Below are 19270 nucleotides of genomic sequence, written 5' to 3'. Positions count from 1 at the left end.
ATGCATCAGGACCAATTAGCGTTTACGCTAGAAATGTGATGTGTGTGTTTCTGACCTTTAAATGTGGTTTTAATGATTGGATCATGAAATGTTTTGGACCAGGTTTGCACCTGTATTTCATGCTCTTCACTTATGATCAGATCACTGGAGTTGGATGTTAATACCAGATGTAAATGGGGCCTTACTGACTCAGAGATCCATTAGTTTCTGGACATGTTGGATGTCCAGTTGTCTCTGTTCTGTCACAGTCTCTACAATGTGGCTTGGTTAAAGGAGTGAGATTTGCTCTAGGTACTCCTGCCTGAAGGAGCCTCATTATTAAGTGCTTAAATCTTTGCACTGTACGCCCAGAGAAAGTCTGATTATCTTGTGGTTCCAGTCGAGTATATTGTGGCTGCCAGTCTATTTTACTGTCAAGCTAACTGGAACCCGTTTTCTCCTTAATTATTCCCTTCCTCATGGGGCCTTCTGCTATAATACATCACTAATAGCAAGTATATGAGGTTCTATGCTCCTGTGTGGCTAAAAAAGGTGACTCTGCAGTTAAAATAACTCATCCTATATGGGGTGCACCTAATACAGTCATCAGTATTCTTTCAAATGAAATATAAAAAATAAGCCCAATTTTAAAATAAAAGTGGACCAACCATTTAGCTTCGGACTCGGTGTCCCTGGTACTGGTTTAATAGGTTTCTCGGATAGTTTAGTGCCTGCTGGAAAACAGATGAAGCAAAAATCAGCATTCATTTTAAAAATGCATACAATTACATCCCTAGGCAATAGTAGTGATAGATTAGTTGTTCTTTTATTCAGAATATGCTTTATAATGTGAATAATAATATTTTATGTGTACGTACTAATATTAGTCAATGCACAACCCATCTTCCAATACTATAAATATCTTAAGAACAGGTTTTAATAGTGACATCAGACTGTAAACACACAGCAAACAAAATAAAGAGCTGTTATGGAAAAAATTAATTTGTAATAAACTTGAAACCACAAAGATATTTTTTTAAATGCATAAGAACATCAGTGAAATACTACAGTTGTTTTAAATCTGCCCCCTGTCTATGCTTTAAAGGGGACCTCTTATGCAAAATTCACTTTTACATGGTGTTTGTACATAAAAGTGAGTTGGCAGTGTGTGTACACAACCACCCTACAATGTTAAAAATCCACCCACTCTACTTTCTTATATTTCTATTAATCAAAAACAGTGTGTCAAAATTAATGGTTTTCATTAGATGTCACGTTAGAGCAGGCCTCGCCCACGACTGGTGACAGACTCCACCCTATTATCATAGATCCTCCCCTGAGTAATTTACACACAGTCCGCCAATCTTTTCCACGTGAGAAGAATAATGTCTCAGCTTTGTAAGCATCATAAGTGTTCTGTTGTTGGCTGTAAAAGTTAACATAAGTGTCTACTTCCGGCATCAGAGACCCTGAAATGTGCCCCAAAACATAAAAATATTTGTGTATGTTTGAGCAAATAATTTTACACCAGACTGCTTTTGTGAATGAGTGTCAATATAAATATTTTCACAATATTTTATTCTCAAGTATGGACCAGTACCAACTGTTACTGTTCCAGCTTTATATCCTGAAGTATCGCACTTTATATTTTGTGAATGTTTGCAAATCGCCTTTCCAAATGTGCTTGTTAGCTGATTACATGGCTAATACAGCTAAAGTTATAGTCTCTGATTGTATGCATGGAGACCAGAGCTATGTCTGTGGCAGGGAGCAGCAGCTCATTTGCATTTAAAGAGACACAGACAAAAACAGCGTGTTTTTGATTCCACCCAAAAAGAGGCATACACAGCATGGTACAATAAATGATCCGTGAGGTATTTTGAGCTGAATGTTCACAGACACATTCTGGGGACACCTGCGACTTATATTACATCTTGCAAAAGGGGCATAATAGGTTTCCTTTAATAGTCGCTCTCAGGCATCTGTATGCTGGGTTGCCTTCTGTTATTTATTTACGAGTTAGACTCCCAATTCCAAAGCTCTAAAACAGGGGTCGGCAACCTTTTTGACATGGATTGCCAATTTTGATTTTCCTGGTCAATGGTTGTGCCGAAAATGTTTGGAAAATGTTTCTATTTAGCATTTTTCTCTTTTAATAGTTTATTTTCATTACAAATTATATTATCAGCATAACAGTTTGAGTGAAAAATATGTGCAAAACCGCATGTGAAAAATCGTGCATGTAAATTTTCATAGAGCATCTTGTGAAAGTGCTTTCATGAAAGAAAACCTGTCATTTTGTACAAAATTGAGTCACAAATTTTCTTATTTGATTACTGATCACGAAATTATGTCATACATTTTTCAAAATCATACAGAGGGGTAATTACTAGCACACAAACAACAGCAAGAGAGGAGTTTTTCGCACCTGCATTCCAATATATATCTTAATGTAATTCTTCCTCATGATCACGCAGCATGTTTTCATCAGCTGAATGGGACACAAGCCGATCAACTATTTGCAGTCTTGTCACAAAGCACACTGCATGATCATGAGGAACAATTACATTAAGATGTAGATTGGAATGCAGGTGCAAAATTTCATATGAATAAAATAGTCTACTCCTCTTTCGTCGTTGCTGATGCTTTCGTACAGATAGGAACAAAATTTCTTTGTAATATTGTGACTAAATCAGGTCCAAAAGCATCTATAAATGAAAAAGAAAGAACTTTTAAAATGTTACAGTAGACAGACATTATTATTTGAAGGGGTAGTTCACCAAAAAATACAAATTCTGTCATCATTTACTCCACCTCATGTTGTTCAAACCTGCTCAACTTTCTCTCTTTGAACAACATAAATGTACTGTAAGTGAATGACAAATGTTTAATTTAACTATCTCTTAACATTTTTTATTTTGTTTTGCTATGAACATTTTTATTGATTCTTAATTGAAATATGGATTAAACAGAACATATACACACAGAATCAACTCCTATTATATCCACCTCCCCAACCCCACCCTGTCCCTCAACAAGTATCCCTGTGGTCAAAACCTAAATGACATGCACACATATAAGCAAACAAAGAAAAGAAAATATTTCAGAACATAAAAAATATAAAAATCAACAAACAAAGAGAAAATAAATAATTCCATAAACAACAGAATTTACAATTACCACCACAATTCTCTTACTCGACACATGGTTCTCACTAAGAGCCCTCCAGAAAGGCCAAAAACACGTCCCATTTCTTACCATATTTGTCTATTTTGCCAAGCTGTTTAACTGACATCTTTTAAAATGCCGCCACCCTGCCCAATTCGGAAGAACCATTCTTGAAATGAGGGAGCACCAATTGCTATATTTTCAAATCGGTGGTCACCAAGTGTAGCAACACCCCTCTTAATCCATTCTTTCCAGCAAAAGGGGGACTTGTTAATACATAATTTATTATTGCCATACACTGCAAACATAGGAAACATTTAGGTAAGTATCAGAATTGAACATGCGAGAAACCTTTGTCCATACTGAATGTAAATGTGAAATAACAGGATGTATTTTTGTTCTCTACGCAATTTAATAGAAAGACTTTGCAATAGTGAGATTGGGACAAGGACCGCTTGTTCAATGTTGTACCAGGGAGGGGGTCTCAGGTGGAAGAGACCAATGGGCCAGGTGTCTGAGAATAAAATCATAGTAATAAAACAATATTTTTGGGAGGCCTAAGCCTCCTTTGTCAGTTACTGAAATGCAACCGAGGTCATTTACCATTCCAAATAAGACTTAGATATCTAGCTTTATATTACTTTAGCTTCTCCAAAGTAATATCTGAGTCAAGAAAGTCTTTTTGATCATTTGTCAATATAGGAAGTTCTAACGGCTCTACGAAGTTGCTAATATCCTTATCAGATGTTGTAGATATGGAACTATAAAGATCGAAATAGAATTCTTTAAAGGCTTTATTAATAACTGTGGGACAAGTAAATATATTGCTTCAAGAAGACTTCACTGAAGAAATGGTGGAAAAAAACTCTCTCCGTTTTATGTTTCTGTCAAGAAGTCTCCTTGCCTTGTCACCCGACTCAAAATATGTCCGTCTTGCTCTGAATAACCAAAAATCAAGACAAAATAGTGTTGTATCTATATTTTCAGTCAACTCTCTAAGACCATTTGATGACATTCAGCGCTTCAGCCTTGTTTCAGCACTTTTAATACTCTTTTCCAATTCTATGAATTCCTGTGCTTTTATCTTTTTAACGAATGAGCATTGTATGGTCCACCCTCTAAGAACTTCCTTAAGCGCCTCCCATGCCATGCCCACAGATGACACTGGTTTCTACATAAGCATTCATTTCTATCTTTAACATTTGTTGAAATGCTGGGACCTGTAGAAAGAATGTATTAAAGCACCATCTATATGATTACCTTTTCTCCATTTGTGGCAACATCTCTAAACACCAAACACCAAAGCATGATCTGAAACTAAAATTCCCAATTGAGCAGTCAGTGGCAAATGGAATAAGTGACTTAGATATATTTATGTAAAAAATCAATTCTAGAGTAAATCTTATGAACATCTCCTAGATTGGTTCAGAAGTCTCCAAATGTCTGTAAGACCAAGGTTTTTCACATCCACTGTAGTATCAACATTGGTCTAAAGGGCCTACACACCTTTGCATCACTATGATCAAAGATCGAAGTCTCCACCCAAAACCATATAATGAAAGATCAATGTTGAGTGCACACATATTAGCCAAAATCAGATTTTGCAACTGTATTTCAGCCAAAACAATAATGATTGTTCCTAAATAATTTTTAAATGTAAAGATAAATTGTATAACCAAGGCTAAATGATACAGACCACTATCCAACACTGATGTAACCACAACATCCTTAATAACCCACAGAGCAGGAAAAAAATGTGCTTCAACCTCGCGTATAACACTTGGAAATCCAAAGGTCCATGCACACTCTGTAAAAAAATGTCTGTAATTTTAACGATAAAAGACTGTAAATACTAGAGTAAAAAAAAAGTAAATTGTTCAATGAGTAATTACCGTAAAATATATGTTAACATTTTTGTAATATATTTAAAAAGACAATACATGCAGTTGTACAAATGATATATTTTTAGATGTAAAAAGTATGTTTTTCTGTATAATTAACAGTTCAAATTGATAATATGTTTAACAAGAGAGTACATGTTCTTTTTTCAGTAAGTTATTGTTAAAATGACGGTAAAAAAACATAATTAGGCATCCCGGAATTTCCTGCATGACCCATTAATTTTCATTATATTTTATGGGAATAGTTATGTTTCTTCTTATTTTAAATATCAGTTATGTCCTTTGGGGTATTCAGTGTTATATTTGATGTAGTTTAGTTAATGCTTACTGCATCATTTTTATTTCACATTTGTTACTCTGATGGCGTTTAGTGTTTGTGTGAGTGACACTGAGTCTCTACATGTTTATTGGTCATTGATTCTGGAAGGGCCACTATTGATGAACTTCATGTCATCATGTGTTCTTCTGTAATTACTATGGTGATTAAAGATACATTATAAAGTGCAGTTTTAGAAGGGTAATATATCAAGTCTATCATTTAATATTATAAATGACAGTACTGCACCGTAAAATATAACGTAAAAACAACACGTTGAAACTGTAAATTTTACAGGCTGTTTTGTAAAATTGTTTATATTTTTACATAATTATTCACAATTTATTTAAATAAAACAACAGGATTTTTTTTACAGTGCACTCACAAAACTTTCCACGACACAACTGCTACCAGATTCATCAAGTCTAGTGATTTTTACATATATACACATATTTGTTTGTTTTGCCCCCCTTTTCTTTACATAAATCGTGCCATTAAATTGTACAAAAATATGTTCAATAAAATTAAAATACAAAAATAAAATAGGACCCAGTAAATAATAACTTCGAACCCACAATGTGAGCAAATGAGCTCCACAGCAAGTTAATAAAGGGAGGAAAAAATTTAAAGGAAAAAAGAGAGTCAGGCAGGAGCCAGTGGGCCGACAACAGAACAACAAACCCTCTCAGGCTGCATCAGTAAAATGGTTGCTCGAGTGCAGGCAAATTTACCCACTCACTCCATTGATTTAATGAAGGTCATAGCTTGTCGTGGGCATGTAAAAGTCCAACAACACCCAAACTTGCCTTCAATTCTTTGCTTAGCCGAATAGAACAGTACGAAGCTTACTTTCTGTTACTCACATTTTACAATCTTTGTATCTGTCGATCTAGCAAAGTCTTGAAAAACCATGATGTTGTGGTCCTCCAGCACAAATTGCCTTTATTCCTCACCGCTCATAGAAGAAAGTCTCTGTCAGCCGACCGTAAGAATCTTGCCAGGATAGATCGGGGTTAGTCACCTGCCACGGGAAGCTGACCGTAAACTCTGTGGGCACGCTCTAGCTTGAGCTGACAGTCCGCAGTGCTGATCAATTTAGGAATAAGCCCGACCAAAAACTTCACCATATCCTGACCTTCCTTTCCCTCTGGGATTCCAATACGAACATTATTACGCCTACTTCGATTTTCTATATCCTCTAGTTTCTCCCACACGCGTTCCACATCAGCGTTAGAAGCAGGCGGGTTAGCCTGTAGCTCTCTTTCGGCCAACTCCAGAACAGGGACTAAAAACGGTTCAAGGAACGAAAAATAAAAAAGACGTTGTGTCGAATGTAGTGACACAAGGGGTCTTTCTTGAGAGCCTCACGTACCTCTGCACGCCCACTTCACTTTATACCTGTATGTCCGGGGGCGGGACATGCAAATTCTGTCTGCCAATTTCTCATTGGCCTTTTCTCAAGTTCAGAGGTACACAAGGCTCTCAAACCCCTTGTGTCACAACATTCGACACAACGTCGAGTGAGTGACAGAAGGGGAACTGAAAACAGGAACAAATTGTTTTTCAATTGTTCAGGTATGAAATCGTTATGTTTAAATAATGTAACCGGTTATAACTGGTTCATTTTGTTCCGATAATTTTTTCATGAAACTAAAGGCCAAAGGGTTTATTCTAGTAAATTATTGGAACTACACCATTTCACGTTACCTGAAAAAAATGAAACATGTGCTTTGATCCTGAAGGAAACTTCTGCATCACACATTTCTTTGCCAAATTGCCCATTGTGGATGGCACATTATGTGAATGAAGACCATTTAAACAACTATTTATAATTACTACATACAGTATACTGTACATGCACGGCTCATACAGATACAATGAAAACATTATTAGATGTAAAAAGTACATTTCTAAGTTGTTTCCAAGTCTTCACTGAATTATTGTTAGATATGATTCATTAATACAGATTTGATGCCGTAGGGTTTTGACTGAGAAGCAGATCTGTAATTAAAATGATACTTAACTGCTGATTAACTGTGTGCTTGTTGTGATTTCACAAGAAAAAGATTCATGTTTTTTTGTGAGATCTGGCTACACTGAATGCCATGAAATGAATGACATGAAATTACATGGTCAATACACAAAGCAACATATAATAAACAAAATCCCCCTCCCAAATTATGTCAAAAGCAAGGCTCCTATCTCAGCATGGTGGAAGCGCTCCGTGGAGCACTCTGGATTTTTTTTTAATAGACAGTCACATCTGTTTATGTGCAGTAATTACTGGAAAGCCTGAAGTGTACAGCGTATGCTGGCTGCTGTGGCAGCGCTCAGAGCTGCGGGTTGAAGACGGGGAAGATAAAATCATGGCACTACAGCATGCTGGCCACATGCTAGTGCTCCGGCACCCCACCAGAGCACACATTTACATTGGTAAGAATTGCAAAGATGAAATAATTGTAAAGGCAAAATATTGTTTGGTGTTCATTTTTGCAAAATGTTTGATAATAGAGAACAGGAAGAAATAAATGGTCAGAAAAATCGATATTCTAATGGTATTTTTTTACTTGTGAAATGTACAGTATCATTAGGTCAATGAACATTAGGTCTATTTGACCAAAATGCAAACTCAGAATGAGCTATGAAGTCAATAACAATAAGTCAATAAGATCAATAGCAGATCCTTCATACAATTAGATGGCAAGGGTGCTTTTGTGTAATGATAAACAAGTTGGAAATATATAGTATTTCCTCATAAATGAGAAAAAGGTAAAACATCAAAATCCACTAAAAAGAATTGCAATATTATATATATAATTTAATTATTTTCTATAAATAAATAAAAAAATATTATCGTATCATGACCCAATCCTCATTAATTACTCACCCTAATTGGTTCATATCATGTCTCGTAACACACCATGACATCAAGTCAAAAGAACCAATGAGATTTGATGTTATCAACATAGCTGCCACATTTGATTGAAGCATTTTATTAATATGATTTTATTTGATATGATGATTTGAAGTTATTGTATTGCTTCAGAAGACTTGGAATATGTTGCCTGAGTTGTATCAATTAATTCTACTGTGATTTCATGTTTTTTTGTCCTTTTTCGAGCTTGACAGACCAGAATCACTTTTTACATAAATTCATTCAACGTTCATTAAGATTTATTTAGAAAGTCATACAGGTTTGGAGCAACATTAATGTGAGTAAGTAATGACATAATTTTCATTTTTGGCAGACTTTTCCTTTGAATGTGCTGGCAGGTGACATGAAGAGTTTGATACCTCGACAAACAGGCATTTTCCCAGTCCAGGTTCCATCGGACCTGCAGACACGGTGTTCAGAGCCCCCAGACAAAAAGAAACCAGCTTGGCATGTGTAGAGGAGTGTGTAACCGTAGGAGGGTAGATCCATCCCCACAACATCTACATGAGGTGGGCTCTCTGGCTGTTTACAATTGTGGGCTACAAAGGAAAGGACAGAAAAAGGAATAAGAGAAACAAAAGACATGTAAGAGCTATCCATCCACTACTGTTCCAGCAAACGGTCTCTGTCCCCATGTAATCAAACTTCAGTGGGCAAAATCAAAATGAAGTTTGAACTTTAAAGACAATGTAGCCTGTCTAGTTGGAAAGAATCTTTGCGGTCCCTCTTGGTAACTGACACCATCATATTCCTGTGCCTACAGAAGCTGGCAGAGAGTTGAGAGAGCCTTGAGTGTGGCGGACGTTGATGCATGCAGGCAGACTGCACTTAAAGGGAGCGCACCTTTACCTGTCACACCAGTAGATCAAACGCAAGCCAATGCTCACTCAGTCATTCCCACAGCTCCACCATCACTATGACTTTGATCAAAAGTAGACGGGATTGAGGCTTTGGCTCAGTGCACTGGACTCATTCATTTTCAAAGACTTTGATAAAGGTTGCTATCCATGAACACTATATCAACAGGATGGATACAGAAGAAAAAAAAGTAATCAGGCCTTTGAGAAAAATTGTTACACTACGTAACTATGAATACTATAAAGAATTGTTTCATAAGACTGTCAATTTAACTTTTTAATTAGTTACAATTGGTTATAAAACATATTGTGATTTTGCATTTAATCATGCCCCCTGACCTGTACGTAAATTCAGGTAGAGCAGTGAGCACGGAATAAGGGGCTGTTCACAGACAGAACAGAATGGTACAGGATGCAGTGGTCTGAAGATGTGTAACTATTTATAACTTGACACTGCATCTTAAAAACACAGCCCTCATGGAACGAGATGCTGAAAAACAGTGAGACACATCGCAATTGGTAAAGATGTTGATTTGACACATGTATACATAGACCAGCAACTAAATATTAGTGCAGATGCTACACAAGAACGCACTTTGTAAACGACCCCTTTGTTTTCTTTATACAGATCGGGGAGTGTAGGCCAGTGATAGGCTTATGTTCAAACGGTATAGAAATAAAACAAGGTAAAGGGACTTGTTGCACACAAAAAAACTTCTGCTCCGTGGAGACAAAAAATATATACTGCATTAAAGTTGCTGTTTGCACACTAAATTACAGTTTAGTGTGCACATTTCTATTTTTACCATTTCTAAAATAAGAAAAAATATATAATAAAAGTAAAAATATGCTTATAAACTTCTAAAGCCACTTTTTGTCATTTCTATTGAATGCTTTTCTCGCCGTAATGTCTTTGAATTATCTTTATTTGGCCGCTTCTCTCAGTGAATATTGATATATGTGATTTTTCGCGATTAATAAGATTGATCAATCAGTATCATCATCAATCGGCATCTAATCATGCATCTAATTTTTTTAACCAATTGACAGCCTTATTGTTTAATAAATGTGATATTGCATAGCATTAATAACACTATATAAATTATTCTACAGACTTATCCACCTAGTCACTCTTTCTGAAACATTAATGAAATGTTAATGATACAGTTAATTCGAAGTATAAATACACAGGGCAGGTCATGAGGCTGTAAAAATACATTATTTGTTTGTAAATGCATCTAGTGGAATGCTGAAGGAGAGGACAGCCATTATATAATTCCGTGTAAAATGGAAAAGGGGAATGAGATGATTTAGTGCTCGACTCTGTGAGTAGCCAACTTCTCTGTGTAAACAAAATTACAGTGTGTAATTATGGAATGATCTCGATTATTCTAGGGGGAAAAAATTACGTGATTAAGTGCAAACACACAAAAGCTGTTTTATTACAGACTTACAATTAAATGGGGGGGCCGTCTCATTGTTTAATTTCCTAATTTTTGCAAAACAACGACAGTACATTGGGGCAGTGGCATGATGCAAAATGTAATTAGCTTTTGAAATGCTTGAACTGAATTGCAATCTGTCTTGTGAACATTTACCATATTTGTTAGGAATATACATTACAGTCCCACTCATGGAAATCTAGTTCACTTCCAAGTGCCTTAAACAAAACACTGAATATCGTTCAAAGATTTGATGTCACTAACCTGGTACTCCTTGGCAAATTATAGTCATCAAATCAAAACAACTTCACAGTGACTCATATAAAGACTGGCAGTGTATATTTTTATTGTCAGGTAGAGATCAGATGCACTGAGATAAAAAGAGCACACTAACTGTCTGTGGAAGTATTGACTGAAGTACAAACAGATTTTTTTGTGTGCAAAGTAATTAAAATAAATTGATCTAAGGGTTAATCTGTCTTAACCCTTCACTAACAGTGCAGATGGACCTTTATCACTTAGAGGTCAGTGATTCGTCAGTTGATGAAGTTAAGCAGTGAAGTGTGCTGAGATACATGTCACAACTCTATAAGATATATTGCTCACATTATTCAGAAAGAATTCAAAAGGAACTCAGGTGCCCATTGTGAAAAAGTAGAACATTAATCTCCCCTCTTTCAAAATCCATCTCTAAGTGACTTTTATTAATTATGGATCCAACTAAATCATTAATGAACCCTCAAATCCTTTATTAACTGAGGTTGTCTTTCAGGTAGCGATAAGATTTAAAACATTTTATATTCCGATGCTGCAGAGCAAGGAGTCCTTTATGCAAGCAAATTAATATGGGTATTATTGTCATATATTGATATAACATCAAATAATTTAATGCAGGAGCAATGTGGTTTATTATTATATATTTTCTTAAGCAATAGGTGTCTGTAGGCTCTTTTAGTTTGCCCCTGTTACTTTCATTTGTGTATATGGTAACATTGAATTCCATGCATACCTTACACCCAACATACTGTAGTGGCCCTGACATCTGGCTTAATGTAGTTAATACTGCATTAATATATTCATTAATACTGAATATAATGTAAATGATTCTGAGTTTTATAATGCTTATAGGAAAAATAAATGGACTAAGCACTACTGATGTTTTCTGGACTGTAATCTAGTTTATGTACTGTATATAGTTCAACCGGACATGTTTGTAACTGAGGAACTTCACAGACAAATCTAAATGGGTGTTCCAGATGTCCATGAGTGCAGTTACTGCATGTTATTTTGAATAGAATACTTACGGATGCACTCTGGCTGAGTCCCGCTCCAGGTAAGGTCAGTCTGGCAGAGGCGTGTCGTGGAGCCCTGCAGCAGGTGACCAGGCTGGCATTGGAAAGCCACCATGCTTCCAACCTGTACCAAGACAAGCAAAATAAACATACTTCACTGACACAACACAAACATGTTCTCAAAATGCTCTTCTTGGAGCATATTAAACACAATATTAACCTCATAAACATGCAGTTTTGAATTATACACTTTTCACTCCTTAGGAAAGATGCTTCAAAGATTGCAACTTTTGATGTCACTTTTTTTTTTGTCACTGATTTCACATCTTTAAGATTTATTTTGTTCCTTATTTATCACAGTGCACAAGCTTAATCCCAGGCTTTTTCTTATTCTAAAATGCTGGAGTGGAACTCTGTTAATGTTGGGGGATATTGTAGAAAGCGCTACATACCTACTTTAACTACAGTTAATGTAATCACCAGTACAGGCACTTTCTGGGCCACTGCTGATGTAAAGCGGTACTTATTCTATAATATACCACAGTTAGTTCCGGTCCTCATATCGGATTGGACGAGAGATGTTGCATGAGCTCTGATAGTGTGACACCATCAGCACAGGCCAGTGGTGTCTCAGCGGTTAAGGCTCTGGGTTACTGACTGAAAGGTTGGGGGTTCAAGTCCCAGCACCACCAAGATAACACTGTTGGGCCCTTGGGCAAAGCCCTTAACCCTATCTGCTCCAGGGGCGCTGTATCATGGTTGACCCTGCACTCTGACCCCAGCTTAGCTGGGATATGTGAAAACTAATAAATTTCACTGTATATATGCAAAAAACTGTGTGTATAATGTGTGATTCTATTCTACTCCGATGCTTCACTGTGTGTGTATCTGTCTGGTAGGAGTTACTGGCTTTATTTTAGAAATGACATATGTTAGCCAGCAGGTGGTGGCAAAAGATAATTTTTGTGTGTAATATGAGCCAGTTGGTGACGTAAAGTGAATCCGTTAATCATTGTTTACATAGAACTGCGCTCCGTAATCACTGTATTACTAATACATTATCAAAGCTAGGAAATAGCTATAAAGGGCTGATTTATTACAGAACTCAAGTGCTTACCTTTTATCGGAGCTTCCACATTGGATACATAATGTTTATAATGGCGGAGGACATTGCTGTTTCTATAGTGAATGACTCTTGCGCACTGGCTACCACGAAATAGAGAGGAATATTGCTTGGGCATCTATTTTTTCTGAGATAGCTGACGGCATCTCTGATTCGGTGTGGCGACAGGTGATTGCACAGGCTCTCTCTCTCTCTCTCTCTCTCACACACACACACACACACACACACACACACACACATCCAGCCGTCTATCCTTGTTTAATCCAATAACTTGTTAGAAACAGCAAAAGCCGTGATGCTATTACTGAAGTGAACTTTTTGAATTACTAACGGAGGCTTGGACACATCATTTGTTTTTTACCAGCAACGGTAGATTCTGATTCGTCGCATAAGAAAGTAGTTCCATGCACAAATGCGTTTTTATGACCGTACTCAGTTTTTCCTAATTTTTTAAAATGAACTTGTTCATTGAACTGTTGTATTTAAGCAATATCACACTCGCAATCGTGCTATATGGCCCTACATCAGCACTGCTGTAATTAGCTACGGCCTCGTGCCTGTGGCCGAATCACAGCAGTGCTGATTTAGGGCCATATCGCACTCTTGCTCATGTGATATTTTTTAAATATATGGTAGCACTGGTAGAAAAGTTGTTAGACTACTGCATGTTATATTCTCCAAGGTCATGTGACAAAAGGTAACATTGTGATATCTCTCTATCTGTCTGTCCGTCCGTTTACAGTATATCCATCTATATACATTATATCCATCTATACTGCCAATCTATGTTCATGCGCATGTTCAAATGTGTGCATCATGCTTGTGTGAGTGTGGGCTGTGGCTCTACTTTACTTTAGGATACACATGAGGGGAGTAAAATATTAAAACATGTCACAGAGTGGCTCATGGGCTTAGCACATTCATTGATTAACATGTCAGTACTAGTGGTGAACACGGCTGTTGAGCCAGAGAAACTGCTGCTTATCTGGGGCACAAGATATCTCCCCTCCCTGACTCCAACATCATTAAGCCCCGCAAAGCCAAAGAGCTTGAGTGGCTTTTTATCCTCGAGGCCAGACAAATGATTTACGAATATGGAAAACCTGATATTTAACTGTTCTATGATGCCTCTGCAGGACTTGACCTCTGATATTGTAATGACTTGAATTCTTAATGTCTCTGCACATCTTGGGGATAAATGCTCCTCCCCAGGACTCCCTCTTTCCTTCGCTCGCTGTGTATCTTTTCAACTCCCTGAATCTCATATTTGTATTTGAATGTTTTTCAAAAAGTGACATGAACTGAAATAGGCTATTGTACTCTGTAACTCAAGTCAAGCAAAACTAACAAACACAGACCATAAAAAAGCTATACAACTAAACAAAATTAATAAATTGTTACAATATGCATGTATGAATGAAATTATAAATATTCTTACACATTCACTACACCTGCATCTACCTTTTTTCACCTCTCTGGCCCCTACCAAACAAAAATATAATCATATTTATTTGCACTACTTAGAAGTTGATTATTTTCTTTCTGAGTGGTTCTGTCGTGTTATTAAAATCATGCATACATTTCAAGCCTTCTTAAGCCCCGAATGTGTTTGGAGTGGTTCTACAGAAAAGTCTTGAGTGTGTTAAGAGCAATAATATTTTGTAGTGGATGTGAGGAAATGAAGAGCCTATACTGTCTGGAGAGACCACTTCTGTGTTTTTGACAAAAGCTATGAGTGATTCTTTGGAAATAATTTAACGTGAAGTGTGTTTATTTTCTGCGCCTCTAGCGACACCAAATGGAGATGCTAACATAATGACTATTTTCAAGCAGGTTTCCCAAACTATCCCCTCATCTACAAATGATTGAAAACAAATTAATACAAATAAATAGCCCTCCCCAAACTGACCCCATTGGTTGAGCCAAATGTTCAAACAAATAGAGCAATGTTTTGATAGCACCGCAGAGCCACAGTGTTTATACATTTTAGGAAAAACAACCTACCAACAGATTACTTACAGTTGTCTTACTGTACACTTGGATTTTACAAAGAATTCTAACATTGAAAAAATGTAACGCTTTACCTTTATGATGGATTAAAAGAAGATAAAAAATCTTATTTTCCCTCATTCAAATGCAGATTCATTACTTTTTGCACTATTAAATTGAATCTTAAAAGCAATCTTGTTAATCAGGTGACTGTCCAATTATTTAAAATGTATTTTATCATGTTATGTATTTATTATGTTATTATATTTTCTGAATTTTATGTTTGCATTATGTTGATTTACCATAAATTAAAGTTGAGATTTGAATTAATTTATAATAATGACATTTTAATTGATGACAAGCTGTGTTTTCATACACTTAGAAAGACTATGTGGCCTCATAAAGGGTAAAATGCCCCTAACATTTTTTTGGCGGGTAAATATTGCCCCTTAATAAAAAAGTACATTTAGTTTCATACCATATCATACTAAGCATTATCAAGAACGGTTAATAAATGAAACCGAAAACAAATCTCAGTTTGCATGGGCCAGGACATGCTGTGATGTGTGATACTATTTCTCTCACATGTATATTCATACCTAGATAAATATGAAATGCTGTTTTTACAGCATTGTGTATGCTGAGATCTATGGTACCTTAAAGCCAAAGGTCCTGTTCAAAGAGCCATAGCGGGGCGTCCCAGGGTTCTCACAGGTGTTCCGAGTTGGCTCTGTGAAAAAAAGAGGGCAAGAGAAAAAGGAAGAGAGAAAATGAACACCTAAACACTTTTCTCTTCTAAAAACCCACTCATCTGGCACAACTGTGGCAGTTGCTTTTTCACTACCACAGCTCAACACAAAGGGAGATAATAGCACTTCAGCACTATGTGCCACATCAGCCTAGATTCATCTCTCAGAGCTGTGCAAAAACCCAGCTTATAGTGATGGTTATGGTGCCTGTGTGTTTATGTAAGTGCTGCAGCAGTGTGGGAAAAGTAATTATATATATATATTTTTTTTTTATAGCAGACTGATGGAGACCCATTAGAGGGCAGTGTTGCTGCAGCAGTGCACCTGCTTTGGGACAGCAGTGCTGGTCTGTAATTGGGATGTGAAGCAAATTTTTGAGCTGACGCAGGGACCCTTGATTCAATGCAGGTGTGCAAATGACAGGACAACTGACAGAGCTTACACAACCAGCCCCGTTTCCACACTGTTTTCTAGCAAGGTGCTTTGAATACTGAGTCAGCATATGGAAAATATATGACTGCATCACATGTTGAGAGTGGTTGCAGGCTGTGCTGGTGATGCTTTGATTTTGAAGAGCATCGGCTATGAGTCCAGCTGAGAAACTGGTACATGCACAGAGGCATCAGATTTATTCATGAAAGTGCTTTGCATTTTTGTGTGCAATATTTAAAAGACTGTCAGTGAACAGACAGTGGATAGTCCACAGATCTTAAGTCAGTCCAGAAAAATCGAATAAGACAAACCAATAGGATGCATTCTTTTAGTATTTGTGTACATGATTGTGTAAGCACTGCATTTGAGTGTGTAAATCGCTGTATGTTTAAGAGGCATTTTAGAGGGTGTAATTTCCACTCATAACACCCCACCTCCCATATTTCTGACTCACTACTTATTTAAGGGTTTATTATGAGGCCATAATCATATTCCATTAAAATAGCTAAATGATTACAACTGCTTTGGGGCCATGGCTGACATCCTCTGTTGTCACAATACACAAAATGCTTAAAAATGGCAATCAGAGAATGAACTGTGTTCATCCAAATCTCCTGCTCATGGCTTCTCAATAATAGCCTCTCAGAGTTGGGACCAATTATTAAATTACTTGCTCAATTAAAAATAATTATCAATGTATTTATTGATGTAAGGAGAACAGTTCCCTCATGGATATACAGTAGGGGTTTAATCAGATAAACACTGTCCTTAAGGGGACAATAAGAGGAGTCGTTTCTAATGAGAAATGGATGCAGCTATAAGAAATACAGCCACAGGCCAGTTTGTACAGAGGGAAAAGGACAAATAGAAAATAGTGGCCATAAGATATCAAATAATCAAAAAATATAGCTCTGAGCCATCTTTTGAGTTTAGCATGTAACATTGGACTACTTTATGTATAGATAAATAACAAATAATTAGACTATTTACCATGATCAGATGAAGGAGATTACTATTGTCAGCTATTTTTACTGTAATCGTTGTACGGTATATCAATATTTTATTAAACTGACAATAAAGGCTACTAAATTTTACAAGACATAATACATTCAATATGTGCATAATGTATATTTATTCTGGTCCTTATTTTTCCAATTACATTATTTAGATTTCACATATTATAAATTCCATAGTATATTTCATTGTACATAACACCACTGCATGTTTTATAGGATACTGTTCTACATGTCGATTCAAAGTGTTTCTGAGCAACCACTAAGCAAAACCATGATGATTCTTATTGCCTAATTTTTTGTTTCTGGTCTCAAGACATAATGTATAAATGACCAAACCGAGCAATCCAGATGGAGAACAACTACCATATAAGTGTTAGTTAGGGTAAAAATAAATCTCAGGCTCAATTTGTGCAGTTGTTGGCTGACATAAACTCAAAATACAGTAGTTAATGATATTAACATGACTAACCTCAGACCATCTCTTCATTTAATCTACCCACTTAGGTGAGGCACTGTCAAAAAAAGGGTCATTGCGACTACTGGGTCCACACTATGGAGCCACATGCTTTTTTTTTTTTTTTTTTTACAAATGTAATACTCTTAACATCACATGCTAAGAATAGCAGTATATTCTGCAAAGAATATACCCCAGTGTGAGAGAAAACACTGGATACGGGAATACAAAACAGGCTACCTTTATGAATTGTGGAACACTTCTGCATTCAGGAAAAAGTTGGATAACTATTTTTTATTCCCATGCTACAGTCCACCATATCTTTTTTTGAATGCACCCTATTGTTTGTGTTCATCTGAATAATAAAGTCATACTGCATTGTGCATGCATACATACTGTAAGCAAATACACATAGTGCTCCTCATTTTAAAAAGAAAAACAATTCTTTGTTAATATTATATTAATTACATTCACTTTTATCTCTATGGTGGTTATCAAAATTCAAAAACATTCCTGTACTGAGATCAGTGTCCTTAATACCCTCCAGTTAGTTAGAAGCTTAGAAGCAGGGGATCCATTCTCCTCTGTTTGGAAAATATTAGAAATACTATTCATCCAAATAATGATTATAACACTAGACATATAATATCCATTATAATAGGCATATCCTCATAAATGATCACATTACTGTTGACTGTCAGCAGTCAATCAAAGAAGTCAAGCTTGTCAAATGTCTAAAGTCTGAGAAAGGCTAGTCAGTCCACAGTCCTTCTAAATATCGTTTAAGGCATGCAGAAAAAAAAGACCTGCTGGTTAAGTTTGTCATTGACACTTGCTTACCACTGTTTTACTGTACCATATGTGATCGCGTAGCACTTTATTCTCAATGCATGTTATAAGAAAAACGCACCATGCGCTAACAGCAAACCAAATTCAGAATAGTCCCGAAATGGATGAAGCTTGTGATGGCTGTTGTTTGAGAGCCACTGAGACAGCTGAAAACACAGTGGGCATGCTTGGACCATGTTAATCCAGACTATTCTTTAATTTATTTAATGAAATTGCAGCCTTTGGGGATTTAATAAATTGCACTGGGCCATATCGCAATTTCGATTTGATTTTGTTTAACTGTACAGCCCTAAATGTATTTATTTCATGCGTTAACTTACTGCACTACTTTTAAGTATCCATGCGATACTACATATTGATTGCAAGATATTCCAAAGTAAATTTTAAGATTTTAAGTTTTAACAAAATCTTTGTCTCAGCTTATACCTTCAGAATGGCTAATGACCCTTCTTTTCAATAACTGCCATGAGCCTTCCATCCATGGAGTCTGTCAGTTTCTTGATTTGTTCACGATCAACTTTGAAAATTATTGAATCCAATAAGCATTCAAATTTATATGGTTTGGAGTTGGACAGTGTGCATGGAAATAATGATAAAATCAGAATACTCACTTGCCTAATAATTGGGCACGCCGTGTAATGACTGTATAATATCAATTAAAAATAAATTGGGATCTTTTATAACAGTCAACATATGGGAAAATGAATAATTTTCATTTTCAAATTCAACATATTTAAAACCTTGAAAACCTAATTGTGAAAATCAAGC

At 36.3% G+C, this 19270-nt stretch overlaps 1 protein-coding gene across 1 annotated transcript in view; it reads right to left on the bottom strand.

Moving 5' to 3' along the window:
- LOC127650893 (CUB and sushi domain-containing protein 3-like) overlaps positions 1-19270 on the bottom strand; it is a 686283-nt gene that overhangs the window by 6398 nt on the left and 660615 nt on the right. Inside the window, exons 62-65 of the mRNA XM_052136534.1 lie at positions 15659-15732; positions 11903-12014; positions 8659-8838; positions 648-713 (exon numbers count right to left, since the gene is read on the bottom strand). Of these exons, the coding sequence (XP_051992494.1) occupies positions 648-713; positions 8659-8838; positions 11903-12014; positions 15659-15732 (432 nt within the window). The remainder of the gene's footprint in view (positions 1-647; positions 714-8658; positions 8839-11902; positions 12015-15658; positions 15733-19270) is intronic.

Source organism: Xyrauchen texanus, chromosome 10 (assembly GCF_025860055.1).
Source record: "Xyrauchen texanus isolate HMW12.3.18 chromosome 10, RBS_HiC_50CHRs, whole genome shotgun sequence".
Taxonomy (NCBI): Eukaryota; Metazoa; Chordata; class Actinopteri; order Cypriniformes; family Catostomidae; genus Xyrauchen; species Xyrauchen texanus.
This window is presented reverse-complemented; position numbering and strand designations above follow the sequence as displayed.